At 41.7% G+C, this 22,286-nt stretch overlaps 1 protein-coding gene across 2 annotated transcripts in view; it reads left to right on the top strand.

The window, feature by feature from the left end:
• PLEKHG1 (pleckstrin homology and RhoGEF domain containing G1) overlaps positions 1-22,286 on the top strand; it is a 139,239-nt gene that overhangs the window by 74,617 nt on the left and 42,336 nt on the right. Inside the window, exons 1-2 of one of the 2 annotated variants that reach the window (XM_075035989.1) lie at positions 7,551-7,603; positions 11,882-12,420. In XM_075035989.1, the coding sequence (XP_074892090.1) occupies positions 12,001-12,420 (420 nt within the window). In that variant the 5' untranslated portion in view covers positions 7,551-7,603; positions 11,882-12,000. Of the gene's footprint in view, positions 1-7,550; positions 7,604-11,881; positions 12,421-22,286 lie in introns of those variants that run through there. The other variant, XM_075035988.1, reaches the window with a different exon arrangement.

Below are 22,286 nucleotides of genomic sequence, written 5' to 3'. Positions count from 1 at the left end.
GAAAGCTTTCCCTGGGGGGAGCTAGAAGGCGACGTTTGAATTTAAGGAAAAGCATGCGCATAACAGAAGGTAGTTCACTGAGGATTTGCAGCTTAATGTTCTTAATTTGATCGCAGGTCTTGGAAAAAAATAAATGTTTTACTGTGTGAGGTTTTAAAAAAATAAACAAAGTAGTAAGTTGTGAGAATGGCTCTTAAATGCTACACCATGCACTGAATTACCTTGTAAATTCCCATGTATATACGGAGTTGAGAAACCTTTGATGTTCTCTGTAAAAACAGGAACAACAAAAGGAATTGTTTTCTCGCACAGCTTGTTGGGAAAACCCTGCAGTTCCACCGCAGAGCTAAAACATCCTCCCCTCCTCACCCCCCACCCTCACTCATTTGAGCTCATAGTATTTGCCTTTGTGGCCAAATTTCTCCAAGTCCAGGCTGTGTGTTTTGGATTTGAGATTTTTATTTGGATCCCAGCTCTAATATTTAAATAAGGAGGGATTTGCTATTCCTTTCTCAAAGAAAAGCAAGTGGAAAACCCAAACAACAAGAAAAATGGTGGGATTGAATGTCCCTATCTGGAAGAAAGGTACAGGGTGAAGGAGAAATCTGAGAAAAATAACTCCATTTGCTGTACTGAGAGGATTTAAATGGGAGTCTAAGCTTCTGTTTTTCCTGTCTCTGACCTAAACACTGAGAAAGCTCATCTGATTTGTTTACTGAATGCTGGCAGTAGTTTGGGCCACATGGACGGCTTTAGATGTTGTTTATTATAGTTAACAAGCAGTCTGAAAACTGGCTAGTGTAAAAGTGTTTGAAGGCTGCAAAAGAGAAGTAATATGGTACTGACTGTAAAAGTCAGGAAAGCAGAAGGATGCTAGCAGACAGTTGTTATCACATGTTTTTTCATGAACATTTTAAATTTCTCCTACCTCATTGTAAAACACGTAGTGGTACATTTTTATGAATGAGGTTTCATGCCCCTCTCTTGTTTGTGTTTGTCAGGTTTTTTTCCCTCCAGATTGACAAACAATTGCATAATCAATCCAATGGTCAGTAGAAATCTGAAGATCCCTTTTCACTGACTTTCTTTCTAGGGTGTTATGTGTGTATACAATTCAATTAAAATATCTCTGAATAGGAATATCAGAGAATTTTAATAGTTTTAAGCCCATAGGATTATTTTTCTGTGGCTGTTGGTAAAGAAGACATAGGGGCTCTGCAATATACATAGCTTTAATAAAATGCCTGTCTTTCTGGTTCGAATTAAGCATGTTGTTGTTCTAATAAGAAAGTGCAGAGAAAGGCTTATGACTCAGTAAGTCAGTCGCTGTGAGTTATGCACCAAATGTTCACTGTAAGCAAGTCCAAGCCTCTAATCTGTTTGCTTCTTGCTCTGTAGCTTCTGAAGTGTGACTCTTGGCACTGTTAATCTTGAATGCTGATATGTTGATAAGTGTTGCAGGCATTAACACCATCCGTACATACGTGTAGAGGCTACGCTGCCCTGTACACCGACACTGTGGTGATCTCAAATCATCTCAATTCCTGCTTTGCTGCTTGCAAACAAAAGCTCTAAGGAAAGCATTGCTTGTTTGAGGCAGGAATTCTGTTGTTCTCAATGGTTTGTCTTTGTGAAATAGCAGCTAAAAAGTAGTAGGAAGTATTGCACATGCTGCAGAATGGCCTTAAAGCAACTCTGAAAGCATTGTCAAGCCACTTCTTCGTCACAACCATGGTTCTATTGGAGTGGCTTTCACAGAGATACCTTAAAGCTTAATGACGAGGAAGGGAAGGCAGGGGTAGGGAAGGCCCAAATCAAGGTAAACAGCTGTTGGGATGTGACAGGTTCATCAGCAGAAAACAAAAAATGAACATTTGGGATGACTGTGTTTTTACAGATCTCTTGTATGTGGCAGCAATGAGACACCTTGATTTTCTGCTGTGACCAGTTATTTTGTTGCCATTTAGCAGTCTTAGTCTTCTTGACCTTATTTATGTAAAATACCATACTTAGCTATAGAAGAAACATAGTGAGAAGAGCTGCAGTATGTTACACTCCTTTGAACTTGAACACCTGCTTATTTTCATGTATTTTCATTTAAAGTCCTGTGAGATTTCAAAATACTGATGATTGTATGCTGCAAAAATCTGTTGCAGTCATTTATTAAGTCCTGAGTCCTTTAACTGTCATTGAAAATGTTTCTATTGAACGGGGGTTTTGAAAGAGCTATTAAGCTTGCTGTTATAATGCCAACTTAAAAATAAGTTCTACTGTTCCCTTTTAGCAGGGTGGACATAAGAAAATGACGACTTGAAATGCCAGAACCAATCTGTGGTGGAGCCACACCATCAGTATGTCTTAGTTCCAACCTGGGTAGAATTTAAGGATTATTCTCCACTGCTTTCCGCAGCTTTTATTTTTATTCAAGAGAGAAAACCCAGAAGAAAGTTTTTATTTTATTGTAAATGTGAACATCTGTTAGTGTGACTGTGGTGTTGTTATTTCAGTTCTGTTTCAAAATTCTCATTGGTGTACTTCCTGAGGTGCAGAGGAGGTTCCAGTAAATGTCCCCAATACAAAAGCAAGCAGGAGAAATCATTTAGCTGAATTTAAAGAAAAACATCAACTGTTTAAAGCTTCTGAAATTTACTTCTATTTGGCGTCTAACAAAGTCAGCTATTCCAGAGAACTGGCTTTTGCAAAATGTGTTTTTTTTCAGGCAGGACTTTCACTGGAAAGGTTTAGAAGTCAACAGAGAATTCCGTGGCAGAAATGAACAACATACTGTTAAAATGAATTTAAAAGAACTAATCTGTTTGTGTTAGATATTGTACTTATGAGTTCTTGTTAAATTGGAAGAGTTGAGTTGTACAAAGATGCCTTCTTTGTGGTCACACAATTAAATTTTTCACTGTAACTCATAAGAATGATTCCTAGATGCTATGTTTCCTTCTACTGAAACTGTGCATCTCTCTCTAAAGTTTATTTTGCCTACTTTACATTGCTAGCTGCAAGACAGTTAGCATTTTTTAATCTTAAAAACATTCCAATGTTCTTAATAAAGCAACAAGCGTCTTGTGCTATGTTGGGGATGCCTAGCCAAGATGTCCAGTGTGCTTGTGCTGTAGTAGGCTTTGAAAGGTTGTGAACTTCAGCAGCACTTTAGCTGGGTTAGATGAAGTTGAAAACTTGCCTTAGCTGTACTATGTTGGCATGACAGGACGTTTGCTTGTAGCAGTAGAGTAGTCCAGGAAGAAGAAAAAAACAGACCTGGTGTCCAGGCACTGTTATAGTGATGTAGTGTAGGATGGAGAGACACTAGTAATGTGCCAGCAGCAAGGCCTGATCCTGTATGGTGCTGGGCGGGAAGAAGAGTCCATGTGGATTTGCATTCAGGTCACGGCACTGAGGTTTGAATGTAAAAATACTAAAACATTCAAGCAGCATCATGTTGAACACTTACTGTTTACTCTTGCTCACTAAATGCTGGTATATGCAGAGAGGAAAAGGATGTAAAAGCTTTGATTGCATTATCATCTAGGGTATTATTCCTCCATATGCATTCATATCTACATGTGTTTACTGGATTTTAATTTGCTCTGACTTAGAATAGAATAGAATCAGGCTATCTTTTTTAAAAGAGGAGAGAAGCAAGCCTTCAAAATTCACAAGGAGGTGGAAAATAATCCTTTTAAAAGGCCTATAAATGGAGCATTGGATCCATATGCTCTGTTTGTGTTGCAGTACGTCAGCAGCATGTGATGGCTTGTTCCTTTTGTTAGGTGTCTCTGCAGTACTGTATACAGATTAAATAGCTACTGCATTGCAGAGAGTTATTAATACATTACATTGCACTTTCGGTGAAGATGTCAGTGTGTCCTTAAGCCTGAATGTACCCTGTGGTTGAGTTATGGGTTTTTTTTAAATTTTGCTGAGGATCACTTATTTCTTCAGTAAATTCTTAGCCATTTGGGAATTCTAGAATAACATCATTCCTAACCTTTATAAACTCCATTATTGTTCAAGTTTAGAAAAATCAAGGCTTTGTTCCAAAACAAAAACACCTTTCTCAACTCTTAATCCTGATACATTAATAATGTGGTTTTACGGCACTGTGCATACAACGGGAAGGGAGAGGAGACGGTGCAGAGAAAGGGATGCAGCTCTTAAAAGATAATGCAGATGAGCAAAAGCCAGACTCGGGGGATATGAAATTCTAGAAAATGAGGAGAAGTGGGGCAAAAACATTTTTCTGGCACATCTGTGTACTGTTTCATTGGTGATGCACATTAGATAGTAAAACAGAAGGCTTTTGCATTTCTAGTCTCCTGCACTAATAACTCTGTGCCATGCGTATTTAAAGTGATGGGGGTAAGGGGCTGTTCTTGGGGAAATCCTCATGCATAGGGTAAACTTCTGCTGACTTGTACTTGGGGATGCAAGGGAGAGCTAAGGCCAAATGTGAATGTGCAGAGATGAAAGAGCAAGGCAGAACAGAGCAAGGACCTCAGCTCTGTTTCCATCCACCCCCGCACCTCACTAATGCTCGTGAGAGCTCACTGTGCCAGCTCAGAGCAGTGGCTGAAGCTCATGCTGCATCGCTGCAGGCTGCTGAAGCAGATGTGGGAAGCTCTCGGTCACTGGCTGCCTCGGGGTCGGTCTGTCACTGGGCTTGATTCGAGCCTTCACAGTTGAGGTTTGTCACGGCTAAACGACGCAGCTGCTGGTATTGTTTGTGTGCCGTAGGACTTGACAGAAGTGACCAAGCAATGCCCTGTGGCTGGTTGATGCTCTACACGTCTGCTGGGGAGTTAGGTAAAACCTGTTTCAGAGGTGATGAAACCTCCGTAGGCAAGGTGGGCACGAGGTGTGAGGAAGCAGAGGTCCAGAGGCGTGAATCATTAGCTCCTGACAGAAGTGTGTGAACGTGGAGCATAGCAAATGTATGGTAAATTTGCCACATTCAGGTTATTTGATCGAGTACCTGGGTGCTGCACTGTGCGTGGGCTGAGGACGTGGGGACCAGTCTTGGCCATCCTGTGCCTGTGAGTGTGTCCAGGACTTACAGATATGGGGTGGCTCTGTCTGAAGTATTGCACAGATCTTGCAAAAAGTGTGCATGTGTATGTGTATCTTTTAATGTAAATATTAACCCCCTCCTCAAAATCTACAGGAGAATGTATGTGAGAGAGAGCATGTCTCAATGATCTCAGACTTGGCAGCATGGCAACAGGTTGTAAACACCTGGTCTTTTAGCCTGGGTAAAACAGACTTTCACCCCGACATTCAGATCAAAGTGTTCTGCAGCTTTGCAAATGGTCTCAAGGCTGTCTTCGCTTCCTTTTTCTACCTCCAGTTTCCTGCTGAAAGGCATTGTTCAAGGACTATGCTCTTTAGGAAAACTCAGAATGAAGCTGAGGCCATGTTACCTACAAGGAGAGAGGGAGTGAATTTCAAGTATGATTTTAAAGATAGAGTATCTCTTTGTTGGCTAGGTTTGAGCACGCAGCTGTAAGAGCACACCTGGAAAGTGGTGCCAGCAGCTGGGAACTCTTGACTTCTTTTGCCTCCCAGCTCCAAGGCAGAGATGCCATCGCTCCCTCCACAGGCTGAGAGCGCCATCAGCTTTCCCACCGATTAGCACCAGTCTATATCCATTTTTCTCATTTTCTCTGTTTCTTCATCTTTGCTCCTGTTTCTTCCCTCACTGCCCCCTTCCCTGCAAAACTCTCTCTCTCTTTTTTAAATTTTCTTTTACTTTGCTTCATTTTGATATAGCACAGAGTACTTTATGGTTTGGTTTTCACATTTTCTTCTGAAAGTCTTTCCTCTCCCTCTGTTAAAAAAAAAAAAAAAAAAAAAAAAAAAGCAGCAGCTTTGCAAGCACCCTGCAAAAGCCTGTTCCTGTTAGGGCAGAATAGGATCCAGAATGATCCTATTGCCAAGAATCATCCTATTGCATCGCAGGTTCATGGGAGTTTCTAACATAAAGACAGAAATTTCACAATACTATCAGGTGATTTATTTGCTTTACAATGCTTATCAATATTGTCTGCAAATCAGGGAGCAAAGCATAATAAATCCTCTGGAAGTGGAGGCTCTATTTGATGTTTTCACAGCGTTGTGCCTGGAAAAATGGAAGTTAGTGGGTGTTGCTCAGTGAAGTGTGCATTTTAAAGTTACCCACAGTGATGGCCATTGTCCTGTCCCTGAATTGCATGATGTCATGTTTCATTTAAGGCTCTTAGCGATGCTGAAGACTGTCGGTGTGCTGGGAAAAAGGCAGTGAGAAAGTTGTGAATCAGGTTTCTGTAAAGCCTTTGTGTTTAGGGTTTTGATAGATAAAAGCTGACTCATGCAATATTTCTGGCGAAGGAGCTGTACAGACTAGTAAGAGCTTCTCATTTTACCTGAGTGCCCAATGAGGTAATTCGGGAACAGCTGAAGGCAGAGCCCGTGCCTCTCCTCTGCCGCACAGGTAGGTCGTGGGTTGTTCGGAGAGGATTGGAAAAATAGAGAGGACTTGTTCGTCCTGGGTGCGAGGAGCCAGAGACATTCCTCAGTGGTGAGATACTGTCGCAGAGGATTTTTCCCTTGCAATAATGTTCTTGGGCATTAGCGTGCTTGGTTGTAACAGAGGCTATTCTGCTTTAAATATTGGGGGGGTGAGGGGAGGCAGTAATTTGACAGACAGAGGCACATTAGTTGTTGACTTTTTGCCGTTGTAAGATTTCTCATAAATGGCATTTCTGTTGCTCAAAGTTCAGTTAAAGTACTTGGCAGCATATTGTTTGTGACAGTTCAGACTAGAGATCTAATCCTGCAAATATTGTAGCTCTCTAATGCGATTTTGTTCACAGAGGGTGTTAGCTTTAGAAATTATATTTGTTCATATGCAAAATCTAATAATTAAAAATCTGCTGACCTTCAGTTGGACACTATTCAGAGCAGAGGATAGGGGGACTATATTTAAGATCATGTTGGGATTCTTGCAGTGGATGTATTTTAGTCTTTCTTGGTCAGGCAGCTGTGTAACATTTATGTTCCTCAATTCTAGTGCCGCATTTGAATTTGATACTGAATGTAGAAATTGTTCTAAACAGTCTTGCTTAATTGTATCCACACTATGAATGCTTTATTTGAAATACGAAAATATCTCAAGGAAAATACAGGAAAGATTTCTTGTAGTCTCATCACTTTTATGTAGCTAAACTTCCAGAGGATGTGAAGCCTGTAATTTCTGGTAATGTTGACTTTGTAGATAACATCTGAGGTGCTCTTTTTCATGCCAGGAGAAAGGCAACAACAATACTAACTATGAATATAAATTGACTTAGGAGTTTTTAGTCATGCAGTATGTCTCAAAATGTCATGTGCAGTGAACAACTTGGAGGAATAAACACCTATATTTAGACAGGGCTTGGGGATCTTTGTATTTAGATATAAAATTGACTTAAAGCACCTTATCTCTCATTGTACGCTAATGTTCTAGGGTAGCCAAAGTTGCAGAGATAATGGAAAACCACTTATCGTTACCATGAATATAGTTACAGGAAGGAGGTATTTGTTAAAGAAAAGTGACGAAGAAGTGCGTGCATTTTTGGTGAGAACTTGTTTACGACTGCATGCTGAAAACACGAGATACGCCAAGATAGTTGCTTTGCATGTGCCTTCAGTCTTGTAACTAATCTTACGGTTGCTTGTTGGGGTGAAATGCGGGTTTTTCTTGCCCTTGCAGTGCTGTGGAGTAGGGACACGTTCTTGCTGGGGAGCACTCTGGGGCTCTGCCATGCGGGGAGGGAGGGGGAGCAGGAGGGAGGTTTGCAGGGGCTGGGACGGGGAGAGGCTAACTGAATTCATGCAAAGGCACAAACAAGAAATGACCTTGTTTGGGGAGCGTGTTTCCTTGTGAGTAGGGACAAGTAGTAATTATCCTCCTTTCAGTGCTGAACTAACAAGTAATTACTGTTATTCCTTAATTAAAGTATGCAAATTGAAGATTTATTATTTTTTTTTTCTCCCCAGACTGAGTTAAATACCGTTATTCACAACTCACAAAAGTTTTCAATATTATTTTGGTTCGTCATTGAAAAGGTTCAGTAAACAAAAGAACGCCTAACAAAAAAAGCAGTGAACCGGGCCAGTCGTGGGTCAGGGCGTACAAGACTTGCTCAGAGCGTGTGCGAGGGTCTGGGGGTACCTACAATTACACAAACCCTTTGCAGCCCGAGTTTTTGTGAACGTACCTACCTGCTGGTGCTGCTGCTGAAATTCGTGGCTGGGGGTAGCGGGGGGGGGGGGGGGGGGTGGGGGGCTTGTAGATCAGTCCCACGGGGTATGGGAGAAATAAACTTGCTTTTTATAGTAAGTTTGTATCAAAGACAGAAATTTGGAAGAGGTTACAGGGTTTGCAAAGGCCGGTTATGATACATGGAGAGCAACCTTTGGGCGAGGCTGTTTCCCCTCTCCCCTCACTCTCATTAACTCCCTTGCAAATTTTTCACCAGGCAGTCAGTACAGACCTTAGGCAGCTGGTGCAAGAATGCAGTTACTTTGGGGTAAAACCACAGAGTAAAACTGTACCAGAGGTCTGAAAAGCCAAATGCAGACCCTGACAAGAGAAAAGAGGGTGGGCACATGGCTGTGGCAATGAACTGGATTCAGCTGCTGCCTTTAATGATGGACTTGTGACTGCAGAAATCATCTAAAATACCTGTTTCTGATTTCAGCAGCGGGGGTAATGCTGCCTAGTCTCGGAGGGGTTTCTGAAGATAAACCTGTGCAGCCTTGGAAGATTTACGCATCCTGTGTTATTGGGAAGGGCTATGGGTTTGTAACAGCTACCTGTAGCTGAGGCAGAAATTGAGAGCTGGGCAGAGCCAGCGCATGTCCCCAAGCCCTAACTTCCACCGGCGGGTTGCAAAGTGTTTGGTACAGGACTTGCCAGCTGAGGAAAGGAAGCTGCTTCCCGGCTTTGTGCCACGCTGAAATCCCCGGTCCCGAGTGCGCTGCCTGTCAGCTGGGTTCACCAGCTGTGTAGGCGCCCAGCTGCTGCGCTGCGGGAGCGCTGGGCTTTGGTGCCGTCTGCGTGCACCCCGAGAAACACGTTTCACTGGTCCGAGACCTACTGGGCAAAATTTTAGCAAAAACTCTCCACAGAGAAGCCAAATGACCAATTTACACCTGGCTGGGAAAGGAGTAAGAATGAAGTAAAAAGTAACTTTTGAGGCTAGCGGTCAGGGTGAGGCTTTGAGGACAAAACAGACCATGACTTTCAAGTAGCGAATAGTTTGCTTGGTGTGACTTATGTAGAAACATACAGGAATAGTCATTTGTACAAAAAATGGAGGAACTTGAGTCAACTGTGTTGCATGCAATTAATTAGCCATGCCTAGCATGTGCCTGGGGTTTGCCAAGGTCAGTGGGAATACAGGTATTAAAGAGCAAGCCCATTTTAACTATTACAGTGAATCTTTTTTTTTTTTTATATTAAGCTATGACATTGTCATTAAACAAGAAAAAAAGGGGTTGTGTTTTTCTAAGACATGTTAAGATCTCCCACTGCTTCTGGCTAAAAGTATGTCTTATGAAAATCTACTTTTAACATTTATTCTGACTCCAGTTCCATTGACCTGAACTGTGTTTTGTTTGTTTTTTATATTAATGAGCCTGACAATGTTTGTGAAGCAAATATTACATATTAATGCCTTCAGGTTATCCGAGAGTTAGACCGTGTATCAGTGAAACAGGAAGAAAAGAGCATGGAGTAACGGAATGTCACAGGAACCCTTTATTTCCCCCCTAAAAGTGGCTAATCGGGTATTTCTTTGTCATGTAATTTTAGTAAAATATCTTGTAGTAAGTTAGCGGAAGGGTATCCCTGTTATCTTGTTTATCTGGTGCTTTTTTCAAGGGGGTTTACATCTGCACAGCACCATTGTGCTTTCTAACTGAATGTGAAAAATGATCCAAAGCTGATAACAAAAATACATTCTTCTTTATCAAAAATGCATACTTTCTTATCACAAGCAATAGGAAGGCAAACATCTTATCCATACCTGTTTAGAAACAAGAGAACTTCACTGCATTCTTCAGTTTTAAATATTTTCCTGGTTTATTGCTTTATATTTTATTTTGGAGTTTGTACTTGGATGTCATTTATTCAAGAAGGGTAAGAAAATACACTTCTCCGTTGCAAAACCAGAAGAACCTGGCACAAAGAAAGGCTATAGATTTTTAGACTTCAAGGTAAAATCAGGGGTACAGAGGTGCCAAATTAGGTTTTTAATCTAATAGCCAACTTCTGACCCATGTAATGAGCAGATTGCTCTCGGAGTTAATTCCATGCGTTACCTTGAGGGCAATACTTCTCCTTAACAGAAAGCTTAGTACCATCATCACTGAAATGGCAGTATTAATTACTCATGTACAAATAAAATCTTATGCATTCAAGATAGGCCAAATAAATCAAATATTCTTCTCTGGGCCTTTGTTTTTTGTTTGTTTGGTTGGTTGGTTTGATTTGAGGTTTTTTGTGTGCTTTGGATTTTTTTTAATTTTTTTTTTTTAAATAAACAGTAGGGTTTTATTTGGAAAATTGAGAGAGTGACTTTCTGCTTTGAATGAAATTCTCCCCCACTCCCCTGCAGACCAGCTGCAGCAGGAGCAGTGTCCAGGAGGTTTCTGCTTGTAATTGCATAGCAAGTCTGCCTCAGTTTAAGAAGGGCCACCTTAAAGGTTGGGCGGGTTTAATTTGCAGTTTACTGGCTTTATGGTTTCTTTACTGAAACTGCTGTCTAGAGCTGTAATTGCCAGTATGATTTTTGAAAAATGAGATGGTCACTGTGTGGGTAGCTCCAGGATTGCTTTTCTTCCTAAATTGTCGCAAGTTTCCCTTTTTCACAGGACAGATGTTCTGGAATTCTTTGAGTTTGAGGCAAGATTTTTTTTTGGGTGGACACTTACTGAAACGAAACCTTGAAGTATTGAATTTACCTGCAGCTGCTTTTGCAGATTCTCATGGTGCATCACACACAACTTGGGCAGAGAGAAATCTGCATTGCATTGTGGACAGTGTCCTGCAGGGCATTTTGGCAATAAAAAGAAAGTAGAATTGAAATGCCGACAGGAAGACAGACATCTTATTTTGTTGTTGCCCTGACTTGAAAAACAGCTTTGGGTCAGTTCAGCAGGGGGGTAATATTCTGGCCTGAGCTGAACAGTTTTAGAATGACTAATTTTCCCAGTAGAAAACTGAATTATTTGGCAGCACTCTTTCCTGTGGGAACTCTTTTTTCAGAAGCTACATTATTTTCATTGGGAAATCATTCTGATTGTAGTGTTTTTGTATAAGTCACAGGGGAGGTAATTGATAACTGCTTTTAGTTTTTGTTTGACTATTGGCCTTGCAGCATTCAAAACAAAAGATACTGTCTGGTATCACTGTGTGATTGTTGAGTTTTCCAAAGCCTCCAAACCAGGGTCAGTGCTCAGTTTGGAGATAGCAGGGACTGCTCCCAACAGAGGGTTTTTTTTAACCTTAGGGAAAAATCTTTGAGTCTTATTTCTCTCCTGTGCTGAGTGTGGGCAGTGCACGCACTAGCACCCAGCCCAGAACGCTGGCACAAGAAGGACGAGCCAGAGGCATATATGTGAGCAGGAGGTATGAGGTGCCTGTGTAGTAGCCCTCAGTGGGGGATCCCCCCCACCTAAAAAGCATTAGAGCCACAGTGACCCCCAAATTGCATTGTTCACGTTGTCCTTTAGTTAAAATAGGGTTGTGGCCGTTCTGTATGCAAAAAGCTTTAAAAGTATCTGTCATCAATTTTTGTGTTATGTGGAGCAGCAACAGTAAACCCACTCCTTCTGTTTATTTTTTTAGATGACTTCCACTTACCTCTTGATGTTCTACCAGCTGTGACAGAGGCCCTTGACTCCAAGACCAAAGGGGAAGATTTGCATGAGGAGAGCAGAGCCTTCCGCTACTGTGAGAAAAAAACCATGGACCTGTCGGACAGTGACCGTCCCGTCAGCTTTAGCTCCACTTCCTCCTCTGCTTCCTCCAGGGACAGCCACTGCTCCTTTGGAAGCAGAATGACCTTGGTTTCAAACAGCCACTTGGGCTTGTTCAATCAGGATAAAGAAACGGGTGCCATCAAGCTAGAGCTGGTCCCAGCCAGGCGATTTTCCAGCAACAAGCCACGCAAAAACTCCCCTGCAGAGCAAGAGGATCCTGAGGAGAGCCTTGAAAAAAGGCAAAGCACGCCAAGGAAAGCAGAACCAAAAGGAGCGAGCAAAAACTGTGCAATGTCCCTGGTCACAGAGCCCACCAGTCCCAAGCTCCTCTACGTAGATAGAGTTGTCCAAGAGATTCTGGAGACAGAGAGGATGTATGTGCAGGATCTAAAAAGCATTGTGAAGGTAGGAGTCTTGGTTAGGATGGTGTTAACTGTTCCATAATGCTGTTTTTTACATTGTTTGATTTCACAGCAGGACAGATGGACCTGACAATGGAATTGGCCTTTGCTGGTCTTTATAAATTAGTGTAACATCATTGTTCTCATGTGTTTCTAGTTTTTAGTTGATTAGATAAATTTCAGCTGTTACTATGTGTTCATGAAGAAATAACAGAAAAAATCATTCTATAGTTGATAGCTGTAGTGAACAAAGAGCGGTAAACTCTTTGCAGTAATGTTTATTTACTACAAAAATGTACAATGCTTTGTTTCCTGGAGTGTATAGTGAGAAGCGAACAGCAGACAGCTTGTTTGCCCCTTTAAGTGCTTTATCTGAAGGGTCCCACTTATTGATTCACCCCCTCCCCCCCAATTCTAGTCCTGCAAGCTCTTTCCTGCCTTTTTCTCTTTTTCTCTCTCCCTTTCATGCAGCTCACAGCTGCAGTCTGTTCACTCCATGTCCTTGGCCTATAGTATTGAATGTGGCATGTGTATTTGCTGGAAAACCCTATTGTTTGGCTGTTATATGAAGGAATTATGTTTTCTTTAATACTATGTCTGGATGGGTGGTGCTAATAAATGGGTGTAGCATTTATTAGCAGCAGTGAAGTTTTTGTCCAATCCCCAGATGAGCAGTATCTTCCATTTCCCCTTTCTAGTACAGCAAAAATCATGGATGGATCCTTCTCTGGATTGTTCCGCTCACTCCATGCACTTGTAACTGTGCCATCAGAGTCATGTTCTTTTGTGGTTTTGAAGATGACAATTAAGTCCCTTGGCCATTGTTTGTAGTCTATGTACTTAACCTATGTGTGTACAACTACCCACAAAGAAGGATTTCTTGGGAGGTGCATGTTTAATACACTTTATAGACTATATAGCTTTAGGTAGCTGTATGAGGTCATCTGCAAAAGGAAGTATCGCTCAGCTAGAGATATTTGCCCCACCCACAGTTCCAACTCACTTTGTCCCCCAAGCAATAAGTGGGAAAAAACTCTAAGGCTTTGATAATGCAAATGCACATCATGATTAAACCCCCGCACCCCCCAGAGTTCTAACAAGGAAGACTTTTTCTGCAAAACATTATTGGTTTCTGTAGCTGCTGCTGTTTCTCTACATTCAACTGTTGCCTAAGTTTCATTCTGGAGTGTTTAAGATTGTCATTTGCTGCAGAAGCAAGCCAGCTTCTGTGCGTAGTCACTGTTCACTGGACATGACCTTCGTGGTTTTGGAAAGGTTAGCTCTCACTCATCCTCTTGTGCAGTAAACTATACAACTTGAGAAACTGGAAACTATCACTAAAATCTTGAAACAGATTTTCCATTTAGAAGTAGGAAGGCCAACAAATGCTTGCTAGAAATACTTTAAGCATCACTACAGTAGATGTAGTGTAAATGTGGCAAATGCTCTTGAAGTTATGAAAGAACTGGAGGAATTTACCTGTGAGATACCCAAGCGTATTTCCTACAGCAACTAATAAATAATGAATCTTGAAAGCTTTGTGTGGCACCAGACAGCCTGTTTGAGAGATGGAGTGCTTGGCAGTGCGGCATTCCTTAGGTAAGTGTTGAGGATCTGAGGGCTTCAAAGGAGCTCCTTCCCAAATGGTGAGGATGGTGGGGAACCAGCTACCTCAGGCTGGGCATGTTCTTTGCTTGGTCGTAGGCGAGGGAGGTGTGACTGGAAGCGTGTTACAGAGGAGCCCATTTTATATGTTTCTCAGGATTCTTTTCTCCACAAGTGACCTTAGCAATGCTGCAGTGATTTACTTAACCAGGGATGGTGGCTGTGAGAAGGATGGGAAGATTCCACAGACATCTGCAGGAGTGTCACAGCCTTACAGGATTTGACTATCCAGGCCTCTGTGACTTGAGGCCATTCAGTTTGGCAGCTAGCTGACTGGTCCTGAGCCAAACTAAGATGAAGGGAAGCAGCTTGATTTGTCTTATTTTCCAGATAAACATGGGTCAAATTTTGGCAGCTGGTTAGGAAATGGGATGAGAATGGGAGAAGGGGAGCTGGGGAAGGGTCAAAGGACAACTGCTGTCCAAGAAGTGTGTGGGAACTGAAGAGATACATGAAGGTGGGAGACAGTGGAGGAAGGCATAAGCAAATGAACCAGTGTGAAGTGGAGACAGAAAATCATTAGAGGGAAAAAAATATAAGGAAATGAGAGAAAACCCAGGAAGTGGAAAGTTGAGGGGAGTATGAAATTGGTTGGAACTGGAGCTTCCTAGCCAGTTCCGCAGCTGACTGCAATACAGCAGTTTATGGACACAGCCTAAAAATAGAAAGAAGGTTTTTTGTTTTGGGGTGGAGTTGTTTGGCAGGGAGAGGGAGGGAGGAAGAGAAGCAGGGCAACCCAGGTACAAAGAGCTAAAAGCTGAAGACATGTCAGACTGAGGATGGCATAAGAACAAAAAGGGAAAAATTAATAGGTACTGTTTTAGTCACCCTCTACCCTCAGCTGAGAACTGTCAGTGCAGATCTAGTCTATTGCTTTTTGTCCCCTGGTAGTAGGAATTTGCTGATGCTACCTTCTCTGTAGATGATGGAAACATACTTAAAAAGAACATGTTCTTACTGTTGTTTCCAGCACTTTGAAACAGGTTCTGGAGCTAGAACTGAGAGGGTGTCAAAACTCACGTCCATGAATCCACTCTCTAAATTTCTTGTGTAAAGCATAGCAGGTTTGCCTGTGATGCAGTCAAGCTTTTTTGAGAGGTTTGGGGGGGTGGGGTAGGGGTGTTGTTTGTTTGTTTTTAGTTTTTTGGGGAGGGTTGTGGGGATAAATTTTTTTATTTGGGGAGTGGTGATGTTTTTTTGTTGGTTTGGTTTGGTTTTTAATACATCCATACTCTCATCATCCAGATCATTAATGAATACGTTAAACAGGACTGGACCCAGTATTAGCCCCTGGGGTGTGCTTAGTTACTGGTCTCCAACTAAATTTTGTGCCTTTGATCACCACCCTGTCCATTCAGCCAGTTTTCAGTCAGTCTTGTTTATCTGCTTACTCAACCCATACTTCATCAGCTTGTCTATGAGGATCTTATGGGAGACAGTGTCAGAAGGCTTTCTGAAGTCAGAGTAGACAATATCCACTGCTCTCCACTCATCTACCAAGCCAGTCATTTCATCGTAGAAGTTTATCAGGGTGGTCAACTTCTCTTTGGTGAGTCCATGCTGACTATTCTCGATTACCTTCTTGTTGTTCATGTGCCTGGAACTGGTTTCCAACATTAGTTGTACACAGATGTAAAGAACATACACAGCAGTACACCGTTGACCCATTAACGTGGATGGTGTGGAATTGCATGTAGGATCCTGGTACCATTAATCTTATCCAAAGTCAGCTCATTAAGAGTTAGCCTAGCATAGTATTTTGGGCAGTGTCCTTTCAGCCTATGTTATCCTTAGAACGTGTAGAATTATCATACTTGACGTAAGACTATAGAGTGAATGGGGGAAAACAGAATTTCACCCTTTTTGATGCCTTTATTGACCTAATGCTGTTAGGTCATTAATAAGTAAATAAATAAAAATAAACTAAAAAGGCATAATTTCTGTTGACTTTTGAGTATCTGGGTGGTCTTTGTTCTTAACAGTGCCAAAATGCTAGGCAGATGTAGAATATGACTTCATAGGACATGGCTAATGCGATCTTTAACTTAGATACTGTAGACCTGCTGAGGTTTTTCAGCTTTCTTTTAAATTGCTGATAAGAAGTATTTCATGGGCTTAGGATGAGTGAGAGGAGGCCATACAGGCACTATTTGGCTCCCTTTGCCCCGGGATATGCTTTAAAAACAACTGCTTTTCTAGGCAGTACAGCCATTTTGTTTGACCTGAATGAACAGTTGAATTATGGTTATTCTAAGGCATGCTGCTGTGATTCTTGCACAGGCAAGCATTGTAACAAAGATAGAGCGAAATTTTCCATTGTTTGGTATGTTTTATCAGATGATCTGTTAAGTATAATTAAAATTTTGAATTAGTACAGCTTGAAGCGTGTTTTGGGCAAGTTTGTGATGAGAAATCAGATACCTCTGCTTCCTGCTTGTGTCATGCTAACAGGTGTACTGGCCAGGGCAGAACCTGCAGACTGTCTTCTCTTCAGGACCCAGCCTGACCTTTTCAAGTAGTAATTTAGTTAGAACAGGCATAAACTTCAATTAGAGTAACTTACTGAAGTAACTTCCCCCCCTTCCCTGAGTAAATGCTGTCCTTGAGTTTATAATAAAAATGTGTTTTGCTCTTGCAGTTCATAGGAGTCAGAAGCCCATATTTATAATTTGTACAAATGCTTGTAACTGTAGAAAAAGGCATGCTCATTTATGTTTTACCTTTGCAAAATGAAGAAATAATGCAAACGCACTGGTATAGTGCATGTACCTGTCATGTTACGTTAAACACACTCTCACAGCGATATAAGCCCATTTAGAACATCTAGATCCACTGCGTGAACCTCAGCCATTTGATATAAGAACTCCTATCAGTAAAATAATATCACTAAAGAGTCGTTGGTATCTGTACAGTAGCTAGAGGGGAGTGAAGCATGCATTGTCAGTGAATTTCACAAATATTTGATGCGAACAGACATTGAGCTTTAGGAAACTCTAACTCCATCTGAAATCTGCGAGACCTCTTTTATGTGAATGAGTTCCTCTACCCTTTCACTCCAACTGTGACATTTTTTTAAAATCATCCTTGCTGGATAGTTGAAGTCTTTCTCCTATCTCCTCTCCAGACCTTTTGTCCCCTGCCCCTCTTTTTTTTTTATTTAAGACTCATCATTCAAGCCTTTTTACCTAGAAAGTCCCATTCTCCTCTGCACAACCTTCTGCCTATAGTCTCCTTGCCCGTCTGTCCTGTCTTCTCTCAATAAATCCCATCCTCGTCCCTTGTCAGTCCATATTGTTTCATCTCCTCATTTGATTTATCACTTTTTCGTCTTTCTTTTTCACATGTTAGTGTCTGCTGACTCCAAATCTCTCTCCAAAGTTCTCTCGGAGGGTCTGAAGACTCTCTGTTAAATAAGTTGTCAGAGTCCTTTTGCCAGGTCTGTTCTAGTTCTCCCTCTATACCTCAGCTTTTTGTTAAGTCTTTCTTTTCTTCATACAACGTTTTCATCACCATTCCTAATTTCTATGCCCGCTTAAGTTCTGCTAACATTCAGGCTCCATCAAGTTTTGTACCCATTTTCTCCTTCCCATCTTTCTGTAGGACTTCTTTGCGTCTCCTCTGCCCTGGAACTGTACAGCACGCTTCTCCACATTGCATAAGGTTTGGAGAGGGTCACTGAGACACAGGAACAATCTTTTCCCTGCTCTTGCTTTAGAGGAGCAGATCTGAACCAGATGTGACTGGCAGCATCTGAGAATGGCAATTGTGGGTTAAGACCCTGTGAAGCCTGAGCTGAAACATGCGAAGGACCATTGCTAAAAGTTCCTACTGGGGATATGCAAATTTGAGGGGTTTCTTTCCCTTCCCACCACACCCACCCTCCCCGCAAAATGGTCAAGTATGTGAAGATTTGGACAAAGACAGCAAAAGGCGTAGTTTCGGAAATTAAGTCTCCGTTGTGCTCCAGTCTGCTCCTGCCCCTCATTGAGATGTGAGGGTATGGTTCTTGTCCCTGCTAGTCAGCCTGGTGGTGCTTGTCTTCTCGGGGGAAAGGTCACCAAAATTTTTCAACATGAGAAAGGAAAAAAAGGGTGTTCTTTCTCAAACAGGCCTCGGGGAATGCTTTTGCTGAGATCTCCTAAAACAACTTAGCAAGGAGGTGGGTTTCTGACATGGAAAGCTTCATCCAAGGTGACCAAGTCTGTCGAAGTTATATACCCCTTGTGGGGGGTGGGGAGAAGCCTTGTAAGGGGAAATATTGGATGTTTGCAGTAGATAACGTGTTGCAGCACCAGTGATTAAGGGAAGCCCTTCTGAGAGGAAGTCAGTATCGGAGTTTTATTGTTCCCAGTTTCCTGCCTTCCAGTGCTGTGGTTAGAGGATGTCTCTTTCTACTTTTTAGGCAATTAGTTAAAAAGACAACTCCAGAGACTGCACGTGCGCATTGTCACTTCTTGCCACGGTGTGTTAGTAAAAGCATAGCTCCTTGTGCACTGGGTTTTCGGACAGCATAGCTCTTAAATTAATTCCTCCTAGGTTCAAAAGGTGGGAATCCCAATATAGTGAAGGCATCCCAGAATGTTCGTTCCCACTTTATGCTTAATTTCCATTTGCAACCTCTTTTTCTATGGCTGCTAACCTACATGCCTGCGGAAAGTACCTTTAGATTGCTGACATAAGTTGCACGTAAAGATGTTACTCCAGAAGAGTACCTCAGTTTTGCAGTACAGAATTCTGGCACCCACCAAAAAGAAATGGTTTGATTAGCAGAGTTGCCCTTGTAGATGAGAAATTTCGCAGGGTGCTTCAATGGAAAGTTCATTGAATGTTATTGAGAAGATAAGTGTGATGTGAGAGGTTGTACCAGTCCCTCCTGTAGAAGCATCTAGAATTTTATGGCGCTGCTGTAATCATCAGACTGTAATGATGGCATTCTTCTGAGGTTTTTATCACTTTTATTTCATTCAGTATAGGGAGCAGTGATGTGTGGTCTCACCATTAGTATTTTTCTTCAGTGCATTAAGGCTAGAAGTCAGCGTACCATATCAGTGGCTGTAAAGCTATGGAACAATACCTTGGCTTCGTGTAGAGGCACTGCAGGTTTGCAAGTCTGGTCTGTCTGACAAAGATTGCTGACATACTTCATTTGTTTGTCTTAAATCTTCAGTAAAAAAGAGAGAACACAGGTGATGAGTGCGTGATTTTTAGGCCGTTTACTTTTAATTTCCTAATGAACAGAGTGATGATTTAGAAACAGGCTCTCCTCTCTGGGGCCAGCTGCAGAGCCTGTCCCATACAAAGAGAAAAGACGCTTAGTTTAGATTTAAACAGTGATATTCAGAGTGAGATTCTTCCTTCTTTGAAACTTGTGTGCTATGACTTTGAAAAGCAATTAAAAGCAGGTTAGCACACATACTGTTTTTTCTGACTAGGGATTGATCCTTATGCGTTTAGAAAATTTGGACGAGCAATTTAAATTACCTGCAAAACAAATATTACGATTGTGACAGTGATAAGTTTAGCTGTGATTAGTAGTTGGTATACTTTTGAGCTGATGAACTTTCTCACTGCTTGTCTTTTCATCCATGAAGGAAGAGCTGTGTCAAATTCTGATTGACCTCCTTAGGGAAAGCACGGCTTAAAAGCAAGGAAAGTTTTCTCCAGTAATATTCAGATATGATAGCTGAAACAAAATTGTGCTAGAGGATCTCAGTACATATCTAAGAGGCCTTCTTGAAGTCTATCAAGTTTAAACAGTGTTACGGCAGTGTAAATTGGAGCAGAAAAATGTTTCACTTAAAAAAAAAAAAAAAAAAAGAAAAATCTGTAGTAAATTTGGAAGCAGCTATATTGGAGAATGTTAATATTTTGTTTTGTTTGTGGAGTTGCTGTTTAAAAAAACAGGACCATAATTCACACTGGAGACTGTTGAGAGATCAGGTATTTTGTTACACTGCTAGGTATGTTACCCAACAGGTGTGAACAGCTGTTCCGGCTACCCTTGAAGAAATACCTAAAGTAAATCAGACTCTTTCTTCTGAGGCAGTAGGACTATTCAGTTTTCCCTGCAGACTTCTTGCTTCCTGGATGTGAGCCGTATTAAACATCCTAAAGCAATCTAAAGTGATAGAAGTATACACAAACTGTTGTTCGTGTTTGTATCTTAAATAGTTTTAGATGAGGTTATTTCTGAAACTCCAAGATCTTGAACAAAAATATTTTGATAGCTATGTATGCTTTAAGCTTCTCATCATTTGTACCCTTAAATGAAAACAAAACAAAAGCAAAACCAAAACCCAAACCTTGTTGTTCTGGGCATATGAGAAGGATTCTAGGCTTTGGAAAAGATGTTTTATAGCTGTACAATAGGAATATATTGTGTTGTGAACAACTAGAAGTAACCTAACAAACCACTTATGTGGTAAAGGCAACTGCTTATATTGTGGCACGAATAGGGAGCTGTTTGTAAACTAACCTCACAGGAAATATGTAAAGCCAGGGTTAAATATACTGATGCGTGTTTTTTCTTATCTACATCATCACTACTCGGTCTTATTTCTGCTGGTAACGTTCATAAATGTCTGTCTTTCAGCACGTTCCCAAGTATTTGAAAGACACTGAATAAAATGTCATCGCTGCCTTGTGTTTTCTCTACCTCTACCTTGCATCCAGTTCTTACCTTACAGCTAGATTGTAGAAACTTGTTGGGACAGGGACCGCCTTTGTCAGGTGATTGCTGAGCTTCAGCGTATGGCTGGGATTGCATACATTAAGACAGCACAAATATATAGCCATAACTTTGTGTTTGTTTTAAGGTTAGCTCTGTGTTTGGACAGCACAAGAGCGAGTTGTACTGCAGTAATAAATGAGCTGTCTATAAATGTACAGTGAGCCTTTCTCGAGCTCTCGGTGGGAGAGAAGGGCATGCCTAAAGAAGAGCAACGAAGGTGGTGAGGGGCCTGGAGCACAAGTCTTATGAGGAGCAGCTGGGGGAACTGGGGTTGTTTAGTCTGGAGAAGAGGAGGCTGAGGGGAGACCTTATCGCTCTCTACAACTACCTGAAGGGGGGTTGTAGTCAGGTGGGGGTCGGTCTCTTCTCCTAAGAAAGCAAGAACAAGAGGAAATGGCCTCAAGTTGCACCAGGGGAGGTTTAGATTGGATATTAGGAAAAATTTCTTCACTGAAACGGTTCAAGCACTGGAACAGGCTGCCCAGGGAAGTGGTCGAGTCACCATCCCTGGAGGTATTTAAAAGACATGTAGATGTGGTGCTTAGGGACATGGTTTAGCGGTGGACTTGGCAGTGTGAGGTTAGTGGTTTGACTTGATGATCTTAAAGGTCTCTTCTGACCTAAACGATTCTATGAGAAGTGGCAGGGATGGCTGTTGCTTTTCAGGGAGCTGCAGAATTGCCAAAAAGCCTGGCTGCCACTGCTCTTGTTCTCCTTTTTCTTGCAACAGGGCATAAATCGCTCAACCGTGCTGTTTGCAACCTCCTACCCGCTTTCTAAATGCAACTGAATATAGATAAAAGGGTGAAAGTTAATCTTCTGTTCCGGAAAGCTTTATTCTTTCGGGACGGGGGAGGCAAGGGGAAGATGTAGTTAAATACAGAGTGCACCGTTTAAGCGTGCTGGTGGTGGGCAGGGGAGTCTCGAGTGAAACTTTGCTCCTGTGACTGTACTGGGGCTGGAGGGGGAGACTGTGTCCCTGGTTAGTGGGATGTATAGAGCCCTTCTGGAAGTCAGAAAGTAACACAAGAGAGATCTGGTCACCTCTGCCCTCCTCCTTGCTGTTGCTCACTGGCAGGGAATGTGAAGCTTGACAGAGCAGAGCAGCAGCTCTGGGAAAGCAGGTTTATAGAGGGTGGACAGTAAAACTGGAAGGAATAGGTCTGAGAGCTGAGAGACAGGAGGGAGGAAGTGCAGCTTATGCTGTGAAATTTTCAGTAAATATTTAAATGTTTTACTATGATGATACAATTTTTTGCAGAATGATACATTTTTTTCAGAACGATTGGGATTTCTGTAAAGAAATTCCAGAACTTGGAATTGCTATCTTAAAGCCAACAAATTTCTGCGTTTCCAGCCAGACCGTAGTTTCTGGGATTTTATTTGCTTATTATGGCCATTTCCATTTTTGTCTTAGGAAATATTTGACCACTTTTAAATTTGTTATATCATTGTTATTAAATACTGCTTGTCAG

This window comes from Buteo buteo, chromosome 9 (genome assembly GCF_964188355.1).
Source record: "Buteo buteo chromosome 9, bButBut1.hap1.1, whole genome shotgun sequence".
Classification (NCBI taxonomy): Eukaryota; Metazoa; Chordata; class Aves; order Accipitriformes; family Accipitridae; genus Buteo; species Buteo buteo.
The sequence above is the reverse complement of the archived record's forward strand: the minus strand, read 5'-3'. Positions and strand labels throughout refer to the sequence as shown.